Source organism: Chiloscyllium punctatum, chromosome 19, assembly GCF_047496795.1.
Source record: "Chiloscyllium punctatum isolate Juve2018m chromosome 19, sChiPun1.3, whole genome shotgun sequence".
Taxonomy (NCBI): domain Eukaryota; kingdom Metazoa; phylum Chordata; class Chondrichthyes; order Orectolobiformes; family Hemiscylliidae; genus Chiloscyllium; species Chiloscyllium punctatum.
Window position 1 is genome coordinate 69,014,620 of NC_092757.1, and position 21,930 is coordinate 69,036,549.

Consider the following 21,930-nt stretch of genomic DNA (forward strand, 5'->3'; position numbering starts at 1 on the left):
TTCAAGTAATTTATATTTACCTAATTGGCATAATGTTCGATTAATGATGTTAAATTAGTCTAGGGTATGAGATCAGTTGTGATGTTTATTTACAGGTCTAACTTTTAAAGAACAATGCCTCAAATGCTGTTGTTGAAAGCAGGTAAACAGAATTCCTTACATCAATAAAAGCTAAATAAACTGTTTTTAATCTTTTGCATTCAAATGAAATGACCAACTTGCTTGCTTTATTCGAAAAATAATTTTGCACCTAACAAAGCACAACATTATATGTAATGTTTTCTCGTTTTACTTTTAAAAGGATAAACACAGTGTTGTAATTACTCACATATTTAACATACTCCTTCCACTGATGCCACCATTGTACTGAAATCAGAAACCAGTTATGTCCAGGTTGTAGACCATGTCTACTTTCTCTTTCCAACCATCCACTAGATACAAGATACATATAAAATTAGTGATTGTACAATTAAACACAGGGATTCCCAAAATTTATTAGCACAAAGTTACATAGCATGCTATCTAAGGCCTCCACCACGATATTATACAAGGTGTATTAGACATTAGCAAATAATGTCACACAACACTCAGACAATGGATATTAATTGATGTGCTAACTTCAACAACAAAATGTTGTAGATAGCAAATATGGATCAGCCTGGATACACATAACTAATGGTAGCTTTTGGGGACAAGTCCTGTACCACAAATGTCCTAATTAATCATCAGAACAGTCAAGATGTGCAGTTAAATGGTAGCCATGATGTGGAGGTGCCAGTGTTGGACAGGGATGGAGAAAGTCAGAAGTCACCTGAGGAAGGAGTAGTGCCCTGAAAGTATGTGATTTCAAATAAACCTGTTGGGCTACAACTTGGTATTGTATTACCTCTGATTTTGCAATTAAATGCAAAGAGATTGGACCATATGATGACTGACAACATTTAGCTGAGATAAACATAGCATTGTGCATTTTTATTGGTCCCACAGATAATGTACAGGGGACAATTAATACTGTTGTTGACAACGTGAAAAAAAAAGTGATACTCTGTAAATATTACTTGGGTTTATGATCAATCATAAAATGAAGTGAAACTGGATTGCATTAATAAAAACATATGAACCAAAGAACAATATTCTGTCATAATACAGATCACTAGGTAGACTGCATCTGGCGTACTGGATTCAATTTTGGATATTTTGCATGACACTTTAGAGTGGTCTTGGAAAAGATGCAGGGGAGCACAATGGAAACATTTAGCAGCTTAAGGAACCATTGATACTCAGGTAAGCTCAAGAACTTGGATATATTTACTTTCGAATATCTCATATTTGGAGGTGATACACTTAGGTATTTAAAATAATGAAAGCAAAAAATACACATTATCGAATCTATTATTTCTACTTAATCTGTCAATTTCTAGAGAGGGGAAATAGTAGTCATGAAGATTCATATCTCAATTTTTGTTCATGAAAAATAACTTGCATCAAATGCAGAATTCCAATTAAATATGAGGCTTACTTAATTTGCCAAATAATATAAACACTATTTCAGGCACAGCATTCCATTCATAAAAGACTAGAAGCAGCAAAATAATTATAGCTTTATGGTCATTTGCAAGTTACGGACCTGATAATTTGCCCTTCTTCTTCTGGTGTAGCTGGTCTTAAACCAAGAACTATGTGGCATATCTGCAGAAAGAAAGATGATAATTACCACTGTGACACACACTCTCCGACTTTTCAGTAAGAGATATTGTCCTCTCCTTTGAAGAATCACTTAAACAAAACTTTTGCAGGATAGACAAATCCCACATGCCAAATTGCTGAATAGCTTTATAACTACTTAATTGCTGCCATGTAACATGTGACTTTATAACCCAACTTTTTAAATATAAATACTTGCGCTGTTTTAGTTTAGTATTTGCATAGTTGCATGAAAAAAGTTCTCACATACTAATTTCTTGTCTCCATGTTCTTGAACAAGTTAACATCTATTCCTAAACTGAATGATAATTTGAACCATTCACCCAAATACATTCCACAACACCATATCGGTCAATTTGGCAAAGCAGACGTTTTAAAACAGTGATTCTGAACCTCAATTAATACAACAGGAATATCATAAATTATAATATCAGTTTTCCTTAAGAGAAAATGACTTCAAGCTAATCTTTCACATTTATCTCCAAGTTGGTCAAACACATATGCAAAAGCATGATGCAGGTGTATGTTTGGATCTAAAGATCTCTGCACTGCAGGCCTCATCAGGGTGAAGTTTCAGCAGTGTGCTTTTATCGGTGCAAATTTTATGCATCCCAAAAATCCAGATTTTTCTTGAAAAGCAAAATCACTGGTCAAACATTGTAAGAAAATTTTAGAAGGAACAGTAAGCAGTGACTCAATTTAGTAAAATGTTACTCTGGCTAATCTGAATACCGAGCACCTCGTTAGCAAATCTCAAAAAAAAATTCTGACAAGCCGGGGTGAGGTTTTAACGATGTGCACTAAAGCAGAAATGGTCCTTCACATAATGCACGTTACTGACTTCATTAACTCATTGACTGAATAAACATCTCTCACTTGGAAGAAATTGCAATTTCTTTTCCATCAAAATTTTAAATTCAAGCAACAAGATACAAGTAGTTATTCTATACCATGATGGTTGCATTCTTGTGCAACTCCACATTACAGAAACAGTGCTTAAAGAAGTGGTGATATAATTGCGCTACAACCAACACACCTTGTAAAAGTTTGTGCTTTAGAAACAGTATCCCCAATTTGTCAATCACGTTAACGAAACACATGTTATAGCAGAACGACCTGTATTTTGCATTTTTATAATTTGTTGATGGGATGTGTGCTCTGCTGGCTCACCCAGCATTTATTGTTATCCCCCAACAGAAAGTGGTGGTGTTGTGCCCTCTTGAACCACTGCAGGCTACAGGGTGTAGGTAAAATCACAGTAATGCGAAGAATGGAATTCCAAACCTTTGATCCAGAGACAGTGAAGGAACAATGGTACAGTCCCAAGCTTATATGATGTGTGGTTTGGAAAGGAATCTGCAAGTGGTGGTGGAGCTCCCATGCATTTGTTGCCTTTGTGCGCCAGTGGTGAAAGGAATGAATTTTGAAGATCGTGAATGAGGTACAGGTCAAGCTGGCTGTTATTCATGTTAGTGTCAAGCTTGAACATTGTTGATCTGCATCCACCCAGCCAAATGGAGCATGCTATCTTGTGCCATGTAGACGGTGAGAAGTCAGATAATCATAGAATCGCAGAATCCCTACAGTGTGGAAGCACGCTTTTCAGCCCATCGAGTTCACACCAACTCTTTGAAGAGCATTCCACCCAGACCCACTCCCCCACCCTATCCCTGCAACTTTACATTTCCATGGCTGATTCACTTAGCCTGCATATTCCTGGACATTATGGGTAATTTAGTATGGCCAATCCATCTAATCCGCACATCTCTGGACTGTGGGTGGAAACCTATTCACCTAGAGGAAACCACACAGATACAAAGAAAATATGTAAACTCCACACAGACAGTCACCCGAGGCCGGAATGAACCCAATTCCCTGGCGCTGTAAGGCAACAATGGTTATCATTGAGCCACTGTGCCACCCTTCGTTCAATAATGATTTACTTGCTGCTGAATTCCCAGCCTATGATCTTTATATTGCAGTTCCAGTTCAGTTTCCAGTCAAATAGCAACGACAGGATGTTGATATTGGAGAAAGTCAGCAATGGTAAGAATATTGGATGTCATGGGATGATAACTTGATCCCCTTTTGTTGAAGATGGCTGTTGTCTGGTACTTGTGTAGTCCAAATATTATTTACCAGATCAGGTCAAGCCTGGGTGTTCTCTGGTCACATTGCATATGAACACAGTTAAAAATCACACAACACCAGGTTATAGTCCAACAGGTTTAATTGGAAGCACACTAGCTTTCGGAGCGACGCTCCTTCATCAGGTATCTCCAAATCATGCATATGAACACAGGTTACTTCAATATTGGAGGAATGGTTAAATGATGCACACTGTGGAATTGTCAGCCAACATCCCCACATTTGACTGTATGACTGACTTCCAATAACCCCAATCATCTCCCTGCGGGAAGAGTCTTCCTGCTAATTGTCAGAATCCAGGTTTGCCAAAGATCCTTAATGCCATATTCAGTCAAACATGGCTTTGATGTCTCGATCTTCTTCCCTCTGGAGTTCAGCACTTTTGCCCATATTTGAACTAATGCTGTAATGAGTCAGAAGTTGAGCAGCCCTGGCAGAACTCAAACGGTGTCAGTGGACAGGTTATTGCTGAACAATTGCTGCTTGACAGCAATGATGACCCCTTCCATCACTTTGATGGATGTCAATTAAATGGTTTGGATTTGTTCACCTTTTTGTGTAGAATCTACTTAGACAATTTTCCAAATTGGAGGGCAGATGCCATTGTTGTTGCAAATCTGGAGCACGTCTCCAATTCTATTACAGGAATATTGGCAGGGCTCATAATCTTTACAGTAACCAGTGCCCTCAGCATTGCTTCAATATCATATTGAGGGAATCAAATTGACTGTATATTGGCATTTGCGATGTTCAGAGGTGGTCATCCAGTCAAAGTGGATCATCCACTTGTCAATTGTGCTTGAGATTGTTGAAAATGTTTCCATTTACCTTTAGTACGGATGTACTGGTTCCCCACATATTGAGGATGGGGATATTTGAAGAACCTCCAGTGAGTTGTTTAATTGTGCACCACCATTATCCACAAAATGTGGCAGGACTGCAGAGCTTAGATCTGATCAGTTAGTGATGGAATCCCAGAACCACGTCTATCACTTGCTGCTTGTCTTGTTTGACACACAGGTTGTGTTGTAGTATTACTAGCTTGACACCCCATTTTTAGGTATGCTTGGGTGTTGCTCCTGGCACTACCTCCTGCACACTTCACTGAACCTGGGTTATTCCACTAATGATGTGATGGTAGAGTATCTGGCCAGGACATTTCAAATGTTAGTTAAAACAATTCTGCTAGTGATGACGCACAGTGCCTCACAGATGCTCAGTTTTCAGTTGCAAGCTCTGTTCAAAGCCTATCCTATTTAGTGTCATCTATCAAGACGGTAATTCATCTCTGTAAGGACAACATGATGGTCACTTCTACCTATACTATGATGGACAGATGCAACTGCTGCAGAAAGATCATGGTCAAGTACATTTTTTACCCTCTCTATGTTTATACGACCAGCTAGTACATTCTAGTCGAGCGACTATATCCTGACTGAAGCTGCTTTGTAGATAGCGGTGCTGCCAAAGCACTCGATGTCGGGACTCTGAAATTCCCTAACCAGAGTACATCCTCTCTTCTTGAAGGTACTGTCTTATCAGAGGTTGGAGTGGTGGGAACAACATTACACACACACACACCAGTGTAAACTGTCCTCCAGTGTCTCACCTGCAGCAATCTTCACACACAATCCTACTCTCCACTACTAAATGGCAGCCCCCATCCTCACCTAAGCATTGACATGTTCTACGAAGAGTCTGTGGATAGCAAATACAAATAGAAACTGTGTAAACTTCCTACTCCAGCATGATGACGCCAGGTTAAATGTCTCACCCCACAATATCAGGTTGACCATATTGCTTTGCTGCAATAAGCAATAAAGTTAGGAATTCAGTGGTCTGAAAGGAGAGGAAGAGAGGACAGTGTGGAAGCAGAATTTAAATACTTCATAACTGAGCCTAACCATGTATTTACTTCAATGCCACAATGTACCGAATACTTAAGACCATAAGGACAAATGGAATAAATAACTCAAAAAAACCTAAAAGAAAAATAAAACAATGAGATTGTTTAACAGTAAACATATATGTACTAACCTGAAATAAGAGATTAAGAAACTCACTGGCCAGAGCACTTTGTACACTCCATATCTGATAATCTTCTAGTGTTAAATGTCCCATCTGTCATTGAGCAAGAAAAACAAAAACTCAGTTGCCACAGAATGCAAAATTAGATACCAAAAACACAGCTGAGCAGGCAACATATATATGTTCAGTTTTTAAAGAGTAAATCAGAACAAGTAATTTGTGCCATCAAATTTGTATGAATGTGTTTCTTCGCATTATCTTTTCAAACCAGTTGCAAACAGACATCCTTCAAATTACTTCAGATTTCTAATTCAATAATCATAAACTTATACTTCTCAGCAGCATATCACTGAGAAATAAAACAATGACTTACTATTACCTGTCAATCCTTCTCAATGTTCAAAACCTGCAATATATGTATTTTCAACCTGTTTAGGTAATGAACAGTTTGACTTCATAACTATAAACCTCTTGCCTGCAAGATTCTCAGGAAAATAAAATAAATTCAGACAACTGCACTTTTCAAGATGGAGAAAATCAGCTAAGTGGGGGCGGCACGGTAGCTCAGTGGTTAGCAATGTTGCCTCACAGCACGAGGGTCCCAGGTTCGATTCCAGCCTTGGGCTGTGTGGAATTTGCACATTCTCCCCGTGTCTGCATTGGTTTCCTCTGGGTGCTCTGGTTTCCTCCCACAGTCCAAAGATGTGCAGGTCAGGTGAATTGGCCATGCTAAATTGCCCATAGTGTTAGGTGTATTAGTCAGAGGGGAGTGGGTTACTCTTCGGCGGGTCGGTGTGGACTCGTTTTGCCGAAGGACCTGTTTCCACACTGCAGGAAATCTAATCTTAACGATGAAAGTTGCTATGCCCCTTGTCAAAAACCATTTGTTATTGTACGAGATAGATGGTGGGAGACCATTAGTGCACTTGCAGACCTGGGTTTTGATATCCCTCTCAGTTACCACCCTGTGCTGGGGTGACATACTGTCTAACATTATTTTGTGTTTAATTACTGTAACGTCCATACAATGCAAGGGTGGGGGATTTTAGATAGATGGTGTCTAATCTTGGTGATTGCTGTTGAAGCTATCCAGAAACATAGCAAACATGGCATCATTTAATTGGCAGAGAACATGTTTTAGTTCAGAAAAGTCTTTTTCAAAATTAAATGATTGCATCGAGTTTTTAAAACAATTTATGATCCCTTTCAGATCTCCTGAACCCAACACAAGACCTTCCTCTTTTTGTATTACTATCCATGCTGATTAGCAATAGATTGAAGTGCACTAAACAAAACAGATTTATTTAACTAAAATTTATCAGTTGAAATATCTAGGAAATCATTTGGAAAGCTAAGTATTTGATCCAGCTGATACCATATCACTTATTCTGAAAACTAACAGTTTAGCTAGAATGTCTGTGAAACAAAATCACACCACAGCATTGTCGTCAAGTTGCAGCAGCTGGGTCCATCAAATTTGCAACAAGCCAATGTATGATTACTTGTTTTTGCTTTGACTATAAAGTATATACATTTCCTTAGTCAATTAATTGAAGAATCAAAGTGTCATCACTTAATACAAATGCCTTGAATTTGTTCAAAATCCACTTCCCAGATTATGCAGGTTTAGTATCTCAGTTTAAAAGAGCTAAATCCAAACTTCTATTTCATAATTCAAACAGCTATAGTTAAATATAGTTAGTTTTAAATTCCAAATGCAATCAACAAGTCCAAAATACATATCAATTTAAATGCACAGCACAGAAAGTCTTACTTTAGTGGTATCATGCTTCTTCAAAATATGATTGACGATATCAGCTATCCCCATTTGCAGTTCCTAAGGAAAAGGTGAAACAATGTCAAGTCAGCTGAGCTAGATGTCTTCAAGTGGACACAAAATTTTAAAATGGACACCAAGGATGCTCTGGATATTCTGCGCACAAATACATAGAAGTGCTGATGGAAAAGCAAAGAAAACAATTGAAAATCATGAAAAGCTTTGAGTATTTTTATATTTAATCCTTCTGTTGTTTTCTTTGGAAGTGCTCTTTTCTTCCTTCTCTATTTTTCTGCCAGGGTTCATATAATGCCACATGCATCAGGCATTACTGGGGAGTTAAAAGATAGGTTGCCCAAAAGTAATGCCAGTTTCTATACATATCGGACTTCACATTCAATGTATCTAAATTGTCACACAGCTTGACTGACATCTACAGTTTGCATGCATGCATTGAGGTGGGGTTTAAGGGAAGTATTGGTGATAACTGTGTTGGGATAATGAGTTTTAAGAAGATTTATAGCTCAGGTTGAAGTTCTGGATGTAAGTTTACTCGCTGAGCTGGAAACTTCATTTTTCAGACATTTCGTCACCATTCTAGGTAACATCAGTGAGTTTCTGGATGAAGCATTGGTGGTATGGCCCGCTTTTTATTTGTGTTTCAGTTTCCTTGGATTGGTGATGTCATTTCCTGTTCTTTTTCTCAGGGGGTCCGAAATGGGATCCAAGTCAATGGGTTTGTTTAAGATAGAGTTCTGGTTGGAATGTCATGCTTCTAAGAATTATCACACGTGTCTCTGGTATGTCCTAGGATGGATGTGTTGTCCCAGTCGAAGTGGTGTCCTTTCTCATCTGTAAGGATATTAGTGAGAGTGGGTCATGTCATTTTGTGGCTAATTGATGTTCATGTATCCTTGTGGCTAGTTTGTCCAATGTAGTGTTTGTTACAGTTCTTGCAGGGTCTTTTGTAAATGACATTAGTTTGCTTGTTGTCTGTATAGGGTCTTTCAAGTTCATTAGCTGCTGTTTTAGTGTGTTAGTGGGTTTGTGGACTACCATGATGCCAAGAGGTTGGAGTAAGTCTAGCATTTCAGAGATGTCTTTGATGTAGGGGAGAGTGGCTAGGCTTTCTGGACATGTTTTGTCTGTTTATTTGAGTTTGTTGCTAAGAAATCGAAAGACTGTGTTCATTGGCTACCGGTTCTTTTTGAATGTGCAGTATAGGTGATTTTGCTCTGTATTTTATAGTTCCTCTGTGCTGCAGTGTGTGGCGGCTCATTGAAATAATGTTCTAATGTAGCTTTGTTTGTGGATGTTGGCATGATTGCTTCTGTAATTCAGTATTTGGTCTGTATGTGTTGTTTTCTTGTAGATACTAGTTTGAAGTTCCCCATTGGCTCTTTGCTCTACTGCGAAGTGTTATATTGTATTGCGAGAATAGCGTGGAGCTCGATTGAGGTTATTCTCCAATGCATCCACACACATGGAACTTGCCCAGAGGTAGTCTGTAAAGTGAACTGGCTGTCTACTGCGTAGCACTCTACTAGTTTTGTTATAAGTAATGTAGATTTGGGACAGCCATTTGAAGCTGCCTGACAGGCTTCAGTCTCCTCCATAAAGTTCATTTCCTCCCTCCCTCCCTAGGCCAGCTATCTTGAGTTGAACCAGAATGTTTGTGGCTTTGATATCATACTAATCCAAAGGCAAACATCTGATCTCACATTCATGCCATGACCAAGACTGTCTATTTCCACCTCCACAACTGTTCTCAAATCTATCCTTGCTTTGGTTTATCTGCTGTTGAAATTCTCATCAATGCTCTTAAAAAAAAACAGCGCAGCACAGGAATGGGCCCTTCATCCTACCAAGCCAGTGTCGACACATGGTAAATTGTGTGTCTAAACTAAACCCCCCCCTCCCTCTTTCCCCCCACCCCAAACCTAAATATTCAATGTAATGTTCTAAATTCTAGGAATTTAGAATTCACTTCATAAGAATTCAAATTTTATTTACTTAAGAATTGATTCCATTACTTACAGGGATACTATCAGTGCGGTTATCTTTCCAGACTTCCAAAAGTGCAACGACCATTTCTTCTAACTCAGCACGAGACAAAGCTCCATCTTGATCAGTGTCAAATACCTTGAAACAAACTATTGAAACAAAAACTTTTGATTTTTAAAAATAAAAAACATATGTACATATAAAGTCAACCTTTCAAATGATAAGCTTTGATACCGACCAATACTCATGGAAATAATCCAAGTCAACAGCAAATAGGAGAAAAAGATTGGTTTTGACAATTGTCAGAGTGTACCCTTCATCAGAATAGAAGCTCAAACTGTCAGAGTCAAACAGCTGTACAACATGGAAACAGACTCTTTGGTCTAACTCATCCATGTCAACCAATCATCCTAAAAATACTCTAGTCCCACTGCCAGTGTTTGGCCTATATCCCTCTAAACCCCTCCTATTCATAGATCCATTCAGATGCCTTTTAAATACTAAAATTGTACCAGCTTCCACCACTTCTTCTGGCAGCTTGTTGCACACGCACTACCCTCTGCATGAAAAAGTTGCCACTCGGGTCTATTTTATATCTTTCTTCTTCACCTTAACCCTATACCCTCTAGTTTTGGACTTGCTCACCCTGGGGAACAGACCTTGGCTATTCACCCTATCCATGCCCCTCATTATTTTATAAACCTCTATCAAGTCACCCCCCTCAGCCTCCGATGCTCCAATGAAAATAGCCGCACAGCCTATTCAGCCTTTACCTATAACTCAAACCCTCCAAACCCGGAATCATCCTTGTAAATCTTTTCTGAACCCTTTCACCCTTTCAAATTTCACAACATCCTTCCAATAGTTGGAAGACCAAAATTGAAAGCAGTATTCCAAAAGTGGCCTAACCAATGTCCTGTACAGCTGCAACATGACCTCCCAACTCTTATATTCAATCCACTGACCAATAAAGACAAGCGTTCCAAATGCCTTCTTCACTATCCTGTCTACCTCTGACTCCACTTTCAAGGAACTTTGAATGTGCACTCCAAGGTCTCCGTTTGACAACACTCTCCAGTGCTTTAGCATTAAGTTTTCCCTTGAGAGAAATTACTAATCTGTTCTGTTACTTCTATCTTTTTCAGTTTTATTCCAAAGATCATTGCATTATAGTAAATAGATTATTTGCCTTGCAATACCTCAATTTCAGCCTTACTCTGACATAGTCTAAGCTAAAGAGATACTATACAACACCTTCTTTTAGTCCTCTGTCTTGGCTAAGCAGTAAATGTTTTAGATCTATTATTCTTGTTCCAGACCATAAAACCATCACTGTAACCACAATAGATGAATAATTTTTATACATATCTCCAATATATCTGGTTAAGGACCAAAAAGTGCAGCAAGTAGACATTTACTTTCCATCTCTGGAACCCGGCTCAAATCCAAAGATTGAAGGAACAAAAATAAACTGTCTTTTGGCTATATGTTACCGAAAAAAAAAACAAGATTGTCTCAGTCCAACTTCTACAATCCATAGTTTAAATAATATGGCTGAAATTAAATCTAATAAGAAAAGAATATGATGCCAAAGTGATCACTCATCTAAACTATCAACAGTTTTCAAATTCATCTTTAAAAGTCATTTTTCAAGTTTCAAGAAGTTAAAATAGATTAACTCAAAAAAAAACTTCATTTTCACATATTATGTTCTGCATGTTTCCAAAAATAGTGGTCACTGTTACAAAACAAATGAGATATCGTTTGATCCATGGCACAACTGCCAAATCTGCCAGAACTTACATTTCTGCCGTTCAGCAAGAGGTCCTCTACAGCAAGCAGAAAGTCCACAAGAAATTTCTTTGAAATCTATGTGATTGTCACGATTTTCATCAAAAGCACTGAATAGACCTGGAGGGATACCCATATAAATTGACAATACAGTATGAGAATATTGAATACAATAATATCTTGTATATATTAGTTCCTGTACAGTGAGATGTACATATGAGGTATACCATTAGGGACATATAAATTATATGCTTGTATCTTCTGACTTCCCATAGTATACTCACAAAAATTCCAATCTAGTACGAACAAATAAAACTTCCCCCTCCACCCATCTGTGCGAGTTCCTCCCATTTCCTCCTCCAATAACAAAACCAGTGAGCTGAAGCTTGTCCCACATGACTATGTAGAATTAAGAATTGTTTCAGTCAATGTGAAGATTGTTCGCCCCCCCCAAAACAATTTCCCTCTTCTATTGACTAAGAGATAATACAAAGTACTGTAAATCGCACAAATTTAAAAACACAGCACACAAGATGAAAAGGAAATGGTATATAAAATTAACAAATATTTTGTTTCTGCCTTCGCATACAGGATACAAAAAAACTCAATACATCAGGAGGTGGAAGGAAGAGAAGAACTTGGGATGGCACAATGGTTAGCACTGTTGATTCTCAGTGCCATTGACCCAGGATCGATTCCAGCTTTGGGTGCTGTCTATATAGAATTGACACGTTCTCCCTTGTCTGCTTGGGTTACTACCGGATGCTCCAGTTTTCTCCCACAAAGATGTGCAAGTTAATGGATTGGCGAGGCTAAATTGCCCTGTTGTGTCCAAGGATGTGTAGGCTAAATGAATTAGCCATGGGAAATGCAGAGTTAGTAGATGGGGTGTGCCTCAGTGGGACGCTGTTCAGAGGGTTGATGCAGACTTGGCGAACCAAATGGCCACTATATGGCACTGTTGGGATTCTATGACACTGCAAACACCAGAGAAATAGTACCCACCAATTTGGTGGTGCCACTGGCTAGCAAGTTCCCAGGTACAGTTGAACTTAATCAAGAGTATTAAGAGGAGGTGGCTAACAAGCTAGATGCGTGGTGTTAATTTTCCAAAACACCTTAGATTCTGGAAAGGTTTCATCAGAATACAAAGTAGCAAATAACTCCTCTCTTCAAGAAGAGGGAGGCAGAAATCAAAAAACCAGTTAATATTTGTAATGTTAGAATTTTAGGCGGTTATAGCTGGACAGAAAAGAAAGAAATCACATTTAACCAATTAATTGGATATTTTTGAATATTTTTGAAGGAGTAACATACACCATGGACTAAAAGAAAGGGGCATTTAGATACACTGCACTTGGATTTCCAGACCATATTTGACATGATGTCACATAGGTTATTGTGGAAAGGCTATAAACTGCAACATACTAGCAAGGATAGAAGCATGGCTGGTTGGCAGAAAACAGAATATACAAGAGTCCCAATTCTGTAGGGTTTAGCTTTTACAATTTATATTAATGACTTAGTTGAAAGGAGCGAAGGAATAGCAACTAAATTTGCATGTGACAGAACTACTGGTTGGAAAGTATGCCGTGAAGTGTATACAAGGATAATGCAGACTGAAAATATTGTGGGTAAATGCAAAACAGTGTTCACTTTTGCAGGAAGGATATCAAAACAAAACAAAACAAAAAAAAAGTGTTAAGCAAAATGGAGAATAATTACAGAATTTGGAAGTGCAGAGTCATCTAGATATGTTAATGCATGAGTTAAAGTTAGCATGCAGGTACAGGAAGCAATTAAGGCAACTGATGGAATGCTATCCTCTATTACAAGGGGAACGGAATGTAAAAGGATGTTGTATTTCAGTTAGTTATGCAGAGTACTTATGAGATCACATCTAGAACTGCACATGTAATTTTGGTCTCCTTATTTAAGGAAGAATACAAATGCATGATAAGGGGAGGTTTACCAGATTGATACCCAAAATGAGCAGGTTATCTTCCAAGGGAAGACTGGGCTTAATTTCACCGAAGTTTTGAAGAGTCTGGGAAAACTTATATACTTCAATCAAGATCCTGAACAATCTTGACAACTGAACATGGAAATATTTCCTCTCATGCACAGTACAGAACAAGGAGACACTGCTTTAGACTTAACTACATTTACTGTGATCACCACTAGGTGGTGTACTGACCACACAAGCAGAAACACAGGTTTGCAGTCCTATGCATCTGTGAAGTGATGGAACTGAAGCTGCGAGAAAAATTTGGGTATATAAAAAAAAAGTGATTGATAGTAGCCTTAGCATTGGTCCCTCTTCAGTGTGAGAAGTTTCTCTGTACACTGTCATGGCCCTGATGGGAAGAATGTGCTCGTAATCAAGTCATACTACTCCACAGGGCATTACAAACACAAATGATCAACTGAATCACTAGAATGGTCAAGTTGGCTGATTAAGGAGAGGGGGAGATATGAGCTGAAACTCAGTGTTTTGTTTCCTGTTTGCCATCCAGTCAGGCTGTCTGATTTACAAGGTGACCCAAGACAGGCTGTCTACAAAGAGGGGGCAGGGAGTAAGTTATTTACTGGGTTTTGCAATTCAGAAGCATCCCATCCAGCTGTTTTTTTTCATCGCCTGAAAACACTCAAAGACTGTTGACTGGACAAACAAATGACTGTCTGTGGTCAGTACATACACTGCAGTTCTGAATATTGTGGGGCATGGCACCTGCACACGGCTCTCCACTGTATTAAATAATGAGTAATCAGCATTTATGCATGGTGAAAAGATCCACAGTAGTGATGTGACATCTTTGGTGCCATTTACCTACGGTATTTGCTTCATACACTCAACTTGAAATTTGGGATCATCTTTTTATGACAGACAAGGTGATTTTTTTTATTCCTGTAATGGTTGTGCCATTTTGGACCACTGCCTCCGGAGTTGGGATGACTGAATATTTCTAAGGCAGAGGTAGATGAGATTTTTTTTTGTAGATAAGATTTTTGTTAAATAAGGAAATCAAATGTTAGCAGGAACAGATGAGACAGATGAACAGATTTGAAACAAATATTTCAGCCATAATTTTACTGAATGGCAGTGCAGGCCCAAACAATCAAATTACTTACTTCCGCTCCTAATTCATGTATTTGCATGGACATTTTCATATTCAAACGAGATCCATCCATCATCATCACTGAAGCAATTTGCCCTTGTTCAGAATCATTAACTCTTGCATCATCTTGTTTTTACCTCTCCTCCACTGTACAACTGGCCTTTACCTCCCTCCCTGACCGCTTATCCCAAAATCAAGTACTTGAATGACTCTATTTCCACCTAATTAACCAATTACATTTATTATGGAATATTTTCTGTAAACGACTATTGATTTTGCAAGCAAGCTTAAGGATCGCCAACCTAAAATTGCTCACAACATTCCACACAATGCATTTGTCATCCCAGTTTGACCTTGAGTGGGTTCCAGTTGAACAGCTCATTCTCAGCTCACATTTTCTCTCACTAAAACGCTTTTAGTAGACGTTATCCCCAGTAAAGTTTTCATTACCTTCAGTTAAAGATGGATGGATAGGTGGAGAAACCAAAGGAACAAATGTTTCCAAATCAAAACGTCCAGTCCTCGACTGAGCCTTTAGCAGCCAGTAGCGTTTCTCAAGATCAATTATATCAGATTCTTCCACTGTGAACAGAAATAAATACATCATTAGATCACAGGTACAAGAAGCCAAGGGTTCAGAAAACAATTTGAAGTAACTGATGAGAGCCACTGGTTACAAGACCAAACATATCCCTAAAATTTCAAAAACAATTTTTAATTTGTTGAATCTTTAGGACTGAATTATGGCTTTTTAAATTTTATTAACTGAATTTAAACAAAATTCTTAACTTAGAAATCACAAATACTTAGCAACATGCCTAAAACATGCCCTTGTACTTTTCTCATCCTAAACCCAGCTTAAGTCACTAGAAAGCACACTTCAGAGACAAAAGGAAAAAGGACACTGACTCAAATAGATATCTAGCAGACTGACCAAAAGATGGACTTTAATCAAAGTCCTAACATTAAGGAAACAGGCAACTCCAAAGTGAGCAATTAAAGCATCTAAAAAGCACAGCAAGCACTGATAGGGCACAAAAAATCAAAGGCAGAGAAAGAAAAAATTGTGGATGATTGTAGAAATGGAGATTATAGAGATAGCAAGCAACAAAGCCACAGTTCGATTTAAACATAAACAATGTTCAAGGCATTGCAGAACTGGAAGGTAACATGACGAAAATGGATAGTGATGCTCAAGCCAATCTTAAAGCAAAGTAGGTCCAGCCAGAATAATTATGGGTTAGCACAAACGTATGGGATAGGCAAGGTGGAATAGGTGTACCGAATGATACTAGAATTAATTGACTGAAGAAGTGGTAAAGGAATGGTGAGGGTTTCAGCGATAGACCCATGAGGGTAGGGAAGACTGGAAGGTTATTAAAGGTGGACAAGGTGGCCTTTGTGATAAAAAGGATATAGGTTCAGAAATTAACTCAAATTTGAATGAGATGTTAAGGTTACAAATAATCTGGTTCAGGCTGAAGTCAGATAAAATCTGTGGCAGAAATAAAGTTCACAACTGGGGCTGAGATGTCACTTCAATCTTTTCCAACGTATAACTGAAAAACTGGATGTCAGGCACACAGTCTGGCAACATGGGGGCATTGGAATGGTTGAGATTGGTGAAGATGTAGAAATTGGTATCATCCAAAAGTGGACTTAATCACTATGGATAATGTCACCATGTGGAAACACAGAAATGGAGGTAGAGGACAGGGGTAATGACAAATCCCTTGAAATCGAGATTGTGGTCTCAGTGCTGAAGATGCAGACATATGTGTAGCATAAAATCCATGTAACAAAAGGTTTGGAGAGATGTTCTTATGGCTATGTCAAAGACTATGGACAGGCTAAGTAGGATGAGAAGGGGTATATATGTCATGGTTAAGTCACAAAGAACGTTGTGGAGCTTCAATAGTGGCATTTTTTGATGCTGTATCAATTGCTGAAACCTGACTGAAGAGATTTATAAATTGATTTGATGAAATGAGGCAGAAATTTGAAAGGTGGCATATTTCCAGCCCAATCCCAATGCAAATTTCCATTCCCATGCAATGATGCTGAATTAAGTACTTTACCACTAATCTATATTAATATCCATCAAATTTAATAGTTAAGGCTATCATCAAATGAAAGATCGATACAGCAGGTGTGTGCACTCAGAGGGTTGGAATGGAAATGGAAACAAACGTGATACAAGGTAAAGAGTAATAAGTTTACTTTCTTTGGAAGAAATTTCTTTAAGAACAGTTGTCTTGTGACTTAAGATAGAATTGCCGATTTCCATGGCAGATTCCATAGCAGTTCATATTCCATAATATGCAATCAAAGTGAAACCAACGTAGAGAAGTGATGATACATAACCAAATGATGTTCACAACGCAATGAAAATACTGAAAAGGTACAGGGATATGTCAAGTTAACAAACTGATTTGACAATGCTGCTTCAATAGAACTTGAAATACAGCTTGATACTGGAATAACTATATCTATTGTAATAACTACTGTCAGCATAGCACCTCAGTAACGATTATCAGTGGCAGCACACACACTGAACCCTGCCATATTTAGTGAATCAATTCTGACTACCAAAGCCAATATGTTCACAACAACAGGGTTTTAGTACATATGCCTGATTATAGTAGTAATATACGATATGGAACTTATTTTAAATCAAGGTTCAATTGTCAGAATTCATTTCAGGTTTGAATAACTAGCACACACTATTTTTGCCAAATCTCAGTGGTCATATCATTTGAAGTTTATTGGCATTATTAAGTTGGTATTCTTGAGAAGAGCACTATGGAGTATACTAACAGATACACTAAAATTTCCACTAAAAATATTTTATTCTTTATCTTGGCGTGTGATCGCCAAATTAGTCTTCCGAAAAAAATTTGCCCTTATCAGTCTTTTGTCACTGGAATTTACATACAAGCACACTCAATTAGCTGTCTCAAATTAGTGCTAATAAGTAGAAGAAATGGCAAAGAGCAGCAAATTCTTGGACCATGGCTGGGCTACCAATAAGCTCTCTCACAGGGATAAACAAGCAAGTAAATACAATGTTAGAATGCTTAAAAGTGAATGAGAATCAGAAAGTGAATGAGAATCAAAGTGAATGAGAATCAAAGTGAATGAGAATCAAAGTGAATGAGAATCAGAAAGTGAATGAGAATCAGAAAGTGAAATAAACAATGTGACATTCACAAAAGACTGATGTCAAAGGTGAAATAATAGACGACTCTAGATTTTGAGGAATAAAAGTGGAAGTAAGTACACTGCAGAGATCTAAAAGTAGCTTTTCAGGTTGTTCAGCAGTAATTATGACTTGGTAACCTTTTATCTAATTTTCTCACTAATGACTGCAAATGCTAATTATGCTATTACGACAACCACAAGTTTGGGTTTGTATAATTATTCCTTGTCCCTTCTTAGTTTTGAACTGAACTTCTTTGAAGAATCTGCTTAGTCGTTTAAATTATATTAGGGATAGCTTTTCAGAACAACGATAAAGATGCTTATTATCCATTATTCAACTAATAGATACATGCACGAACCTTTATCCTAAGATGTAGGCATGGCATGGAAGTTCTGTCACTTTTCAAAAGATACAGGGCAAGGTTTTAAAATCACAAAATAACTACTGCATTACAACCCATCAACTGCTATTAACTATGACACTAGGTTTTTTTTAAGAAAGCTGTTTTACAATTATATTGCAATTTTGTTCAAATATGCCTGAATTGTGTGAACCTGACTGCTTTAGTACAAATAAGATGTGCAATCATTAAATTCTGGCAGAATACACAGGTGAAGATAGTTGAATGCAAAAGATCTGGGGTAAAATACAGAAGTGCTCAATGCTTTGATAAGAGCTCCTACTGGACATTTTTCTGCACTGATTAGCCTGCATACTCAGCATTTTGTATTAATGTACACTACAACATAAAGTTGAGCCCCAGTGCATTACAGCTCAATAAATGGAGAAAGCCCTCATGATTTTGAGTACCTCTTTTCAACATTCCTAGGCCCTTCAATCTAAATAACAGAAGTTCTTCATCCACTGAATCATTCTCACAAATCCTTTCAGCACTCTATCTTACATCTTCACATTGTCTTTGAAGTACTTCCAATGGACTGTAGTGGTTGCAGAAAACAGCTCAACATTACCTTTTCAAGAGCAATTAGAGATAGACAAAAAAAGCTGGCCTAGCCAGTAATACTCACATTCCATGGACAAATACAAGAACTTCTAAAGAAAACTTAAATTGGACTCAAACTATTAATTGCTTCTCTTTTCATAGATCTTGTCAGACCAGAATTTCTCTTGCAATTTTTTTTAAAAAAGAGGTACATGATTATTTCTTTGTTTTCTTGTACTTGTTTCTTTTATCTTAAGAAAGCCCAGAATCCTGCACGCCTTTAATGCAAATTATTCTATGATTAATGCATATATAGCCATAGATATCTTCATGTCTGAACTCTGTTTAGAGAACTTTTATTTTCATAATCCTTTGCTCTCCTACCCAAACTTATCACATCATGTTCGTAAGTTCCTCTACAGATCCCAAAAATTAAAAATTCTGTTCTGTACTTTGATAAATTTTCTGACTTCTGAGATTAAAGGGAAATCATCACCAGTGTCCCACTCAAGTTACTGGCTATAGACCAGTCAAGCTCCATTAAAACCCGATCACCATATTTTGGGGATCAATTTCCCAATTCCACAGAAAGGCATACTAAAAGACAAAAAGAAATCAACAAATGCAGAAAGGAAGCAGGATATTGATGGGCCACTTTAAATTGCCTATCTGCTCTGATTCAAGACTATCAGCAGGTTCTTGTCAGGAGAGCAATAAAGAATGAGATGAAGGTAAACAAATGAACTTGAAATCTAGATCACACAAGTGCCAAGCAATGACCATTTCCAATAGGAGAGAAGCTAATTATTGCTCTTTGACATTCAATGACATCACCATCGCTAAATTCACCACGATCAACATCCTAGAGGGTTACCACTGATCAGAACTGGATTGGCCAAAGCATAAGTTAGGAGTGTGGTGGAATCCTCCCCACTTTGCTCAATGACTGCAGCATCAATGTCACAAGAAGGTTGACACTATCTAGGACAAAACAGTCTACGTGATTGGCACCACATCCACAAAATTCAACCCATCCACCACCGATGCTCAGTAGCTGTGTAGGCCATCTACAAGATTTGTAGCAATATCACCACCTGCACGCTCCCTTCAAGCCAATCCATCTTGACATGGAAGTATATTGCCATTTCTTCAGTGCCACAGATCGAAAATCCTTAAACTCCCTCCCCAAATGGCATTATGGGTATACCTATAACAAACAGACTGTAACAGTTCAAGGAGGCAGCTTGTCACCACCTTCAAGGGAACTAGGGATGGTCAATAAATGATGCGGTTCAAAATAAAACAGAAAGCACGTATGGAATGGCTTACTGACTGACTATTATTTCTTTGTGTAAACTCTGAGTTTACAATATGTAGATTGTAATGGAATTTTTTTTTCCCCTGAGTGTGAGAGTTATAGAATCGGAGATGCACAGTACAGAAACACCCTTTGGTCCAACTCATCTTAGTTAATGCCCAATGCTATTTGCCCTCAAACTCAGCCTGCTATGCCATTTCAGATGACAGTTAAACATCAACCATATTACAATCGATATGGAGTCATATATAAGCCAGACCAGGTAAAGATTTCTTTCCCTGAAGGGCATGAGTGAACAAGAGTGCTTTTATGACAACCAGCAATGACTTCATGGTCACCATTTGCCTAGTTTCTAATTTTAAATATATACATACTTAATGGAAATTCTACCAGCTGTCACAACAGAACATAAATCAATGAGACTGAGCAACAGTTTGGACATTTAGATCATTATCTCAGCGACATTGTAACTATACCACTTTCTCCACATTATTGTCATGTTTTCAAAATAGTTTAATGATTTGGTGCCAGCATAAATTAAAATGAATCTATTTTTACTTGCAGTTTAATGATAGGACAATTCCAGAAAAATGGCAGCCTTAATGATGCACAGGTTCTACCATCACTTTTAAAGGTATACATTAAACTGGAGCCAAAATTCAAAAATTTAAATTACTAAAAGCCTTCATCCAAATAAAAGTCAAACTCCTTATACTACTTCCTACACAATAAAACTCATTCAGAAAATAATTAAAATTAACTAACGAGTCTCAAATTCAATTACTATGACATTTTCTATTTCTGTCTTGGAATATAAATTTCAAAGAATCGCTACGGTGTGGAAACCGGACATTTGCCCCGGGCTTATGCCCGAAACGTCGATTCTCCTGTTCCTTGGATGCTGCCTGACCTGCTGCGCTTTTCCAGCAACACATTTTCAGATTTGGCCCAACAAATCCAAACAACCCTCCAAAGAGTATCCCACCCAGACCCATTCCTCTACCCTATTACTCTACATTTCCCCTGACGAATGTACCTAACCTACGCATCCCTGAACATTACTGGCAATTTAGATTGGCCAATTCATCTAACTTGCACATCTTTGGACTGTGGGAGGAAACCCACGCAGACAGGGAGAATGTGCAAACTCTACACAGACAGGCCAGAATTGAACCTGGGTCCCTGGCACTGAGAGGCAGCAGTGCTAACCACTAAGCCACCATGCCACCAAACATACATTATATATAATTTAATAGTTTGCAAAGAATATTTTAAAAAACGATGTGCAATATGCAATGAGCAAGATTTTTTCCTTAAAAAGCGAAAACAATACTGAATATCTTAAAAAATATGTTAACAAATAAAGACAATGGGTGTAAAGTGATGTAGCTCACCTACTTGTCTTTTTATTTTTGTGAACAAACTATTTTGAGACCCAAGGATTTGCAAGGATGGCTGCATGTTTTGAGAGTAAGGAATGTGATACCTCTTGTAGACTCTAGTTGTGGGTTCCAGAAAGGTGCAGACGAACTGGAACTGAGGGGTTGTTTAGAATTGAAGCTGATTGAAGAATGCTCCATTCTCCGCAAACCAATGACAAAGGTCTTCTGGCTGCCAATAACTATAATGATTGGCTGTCAGGTAACTAATAGTTTGGGCTTTGAACAAGACAGAGAGAAGCTTAGATCAGAAGTGAAACAACTAAAAACTCTTATCTGTACTCAGTCATTTTTAAAATTCAAGAATAGCTTATTTTTCTTTCAATTTTCCTGCTGCAAGTTGTGACTCTGAATTGCACAGATCAGAGATCTCCCTCTACCTCTTGCAAATCAGTGAAAGCATTGGTGAAAAGGTCAAGGAACAACCTTGCTATCAGCAAGAACTAACCCAACAGGT

General features: G+C 38.0%; 1 protein-coding gene across 2 annotated transcripts in view; it reads right to left on the reverse strand.

Annotated features, from left to right (window-relative positions):
• The window catches only part of usp32 (ubiquitin specific peptidase 32), a 187,691-nt gene that overhangs the window by 47,754 nt on the left and 118,007 nt on the right, over positions 1–21,930 (reverse strand). For both annotated transcript variants that reach the window (XM_072589621.1, XM_072589620.1), the window contains exons 6-12: positions 15,022–15,153; positions 11,465–11,572; positions 9,695–9,810; positions 7,655–7,717; positions 5,890–5,973; positions 1,628–1,689; positions 329–431 (exon numbers count right to left, since the gene is read on the reverse strand). In XM_072589621.1, coding sequence (XP_072445722.1) covers positions 329–431; positions 1,628–1,689; positions 5,890–5,973; positions 7,655–7,717; positions 9,695–9,810; positions 11,465–11,572; positions 15,022–15,153 — 668 coding nt within the window. The remainder of the gene's footprint in view (positions 1–328; positions 432–1,627; positions 1,690–5,889; positions 5,974–7,654; positions 7,718–9,694; positions 9,811–11,464; positions 11,573–15,021; positions 15,154–21,930) is intronic.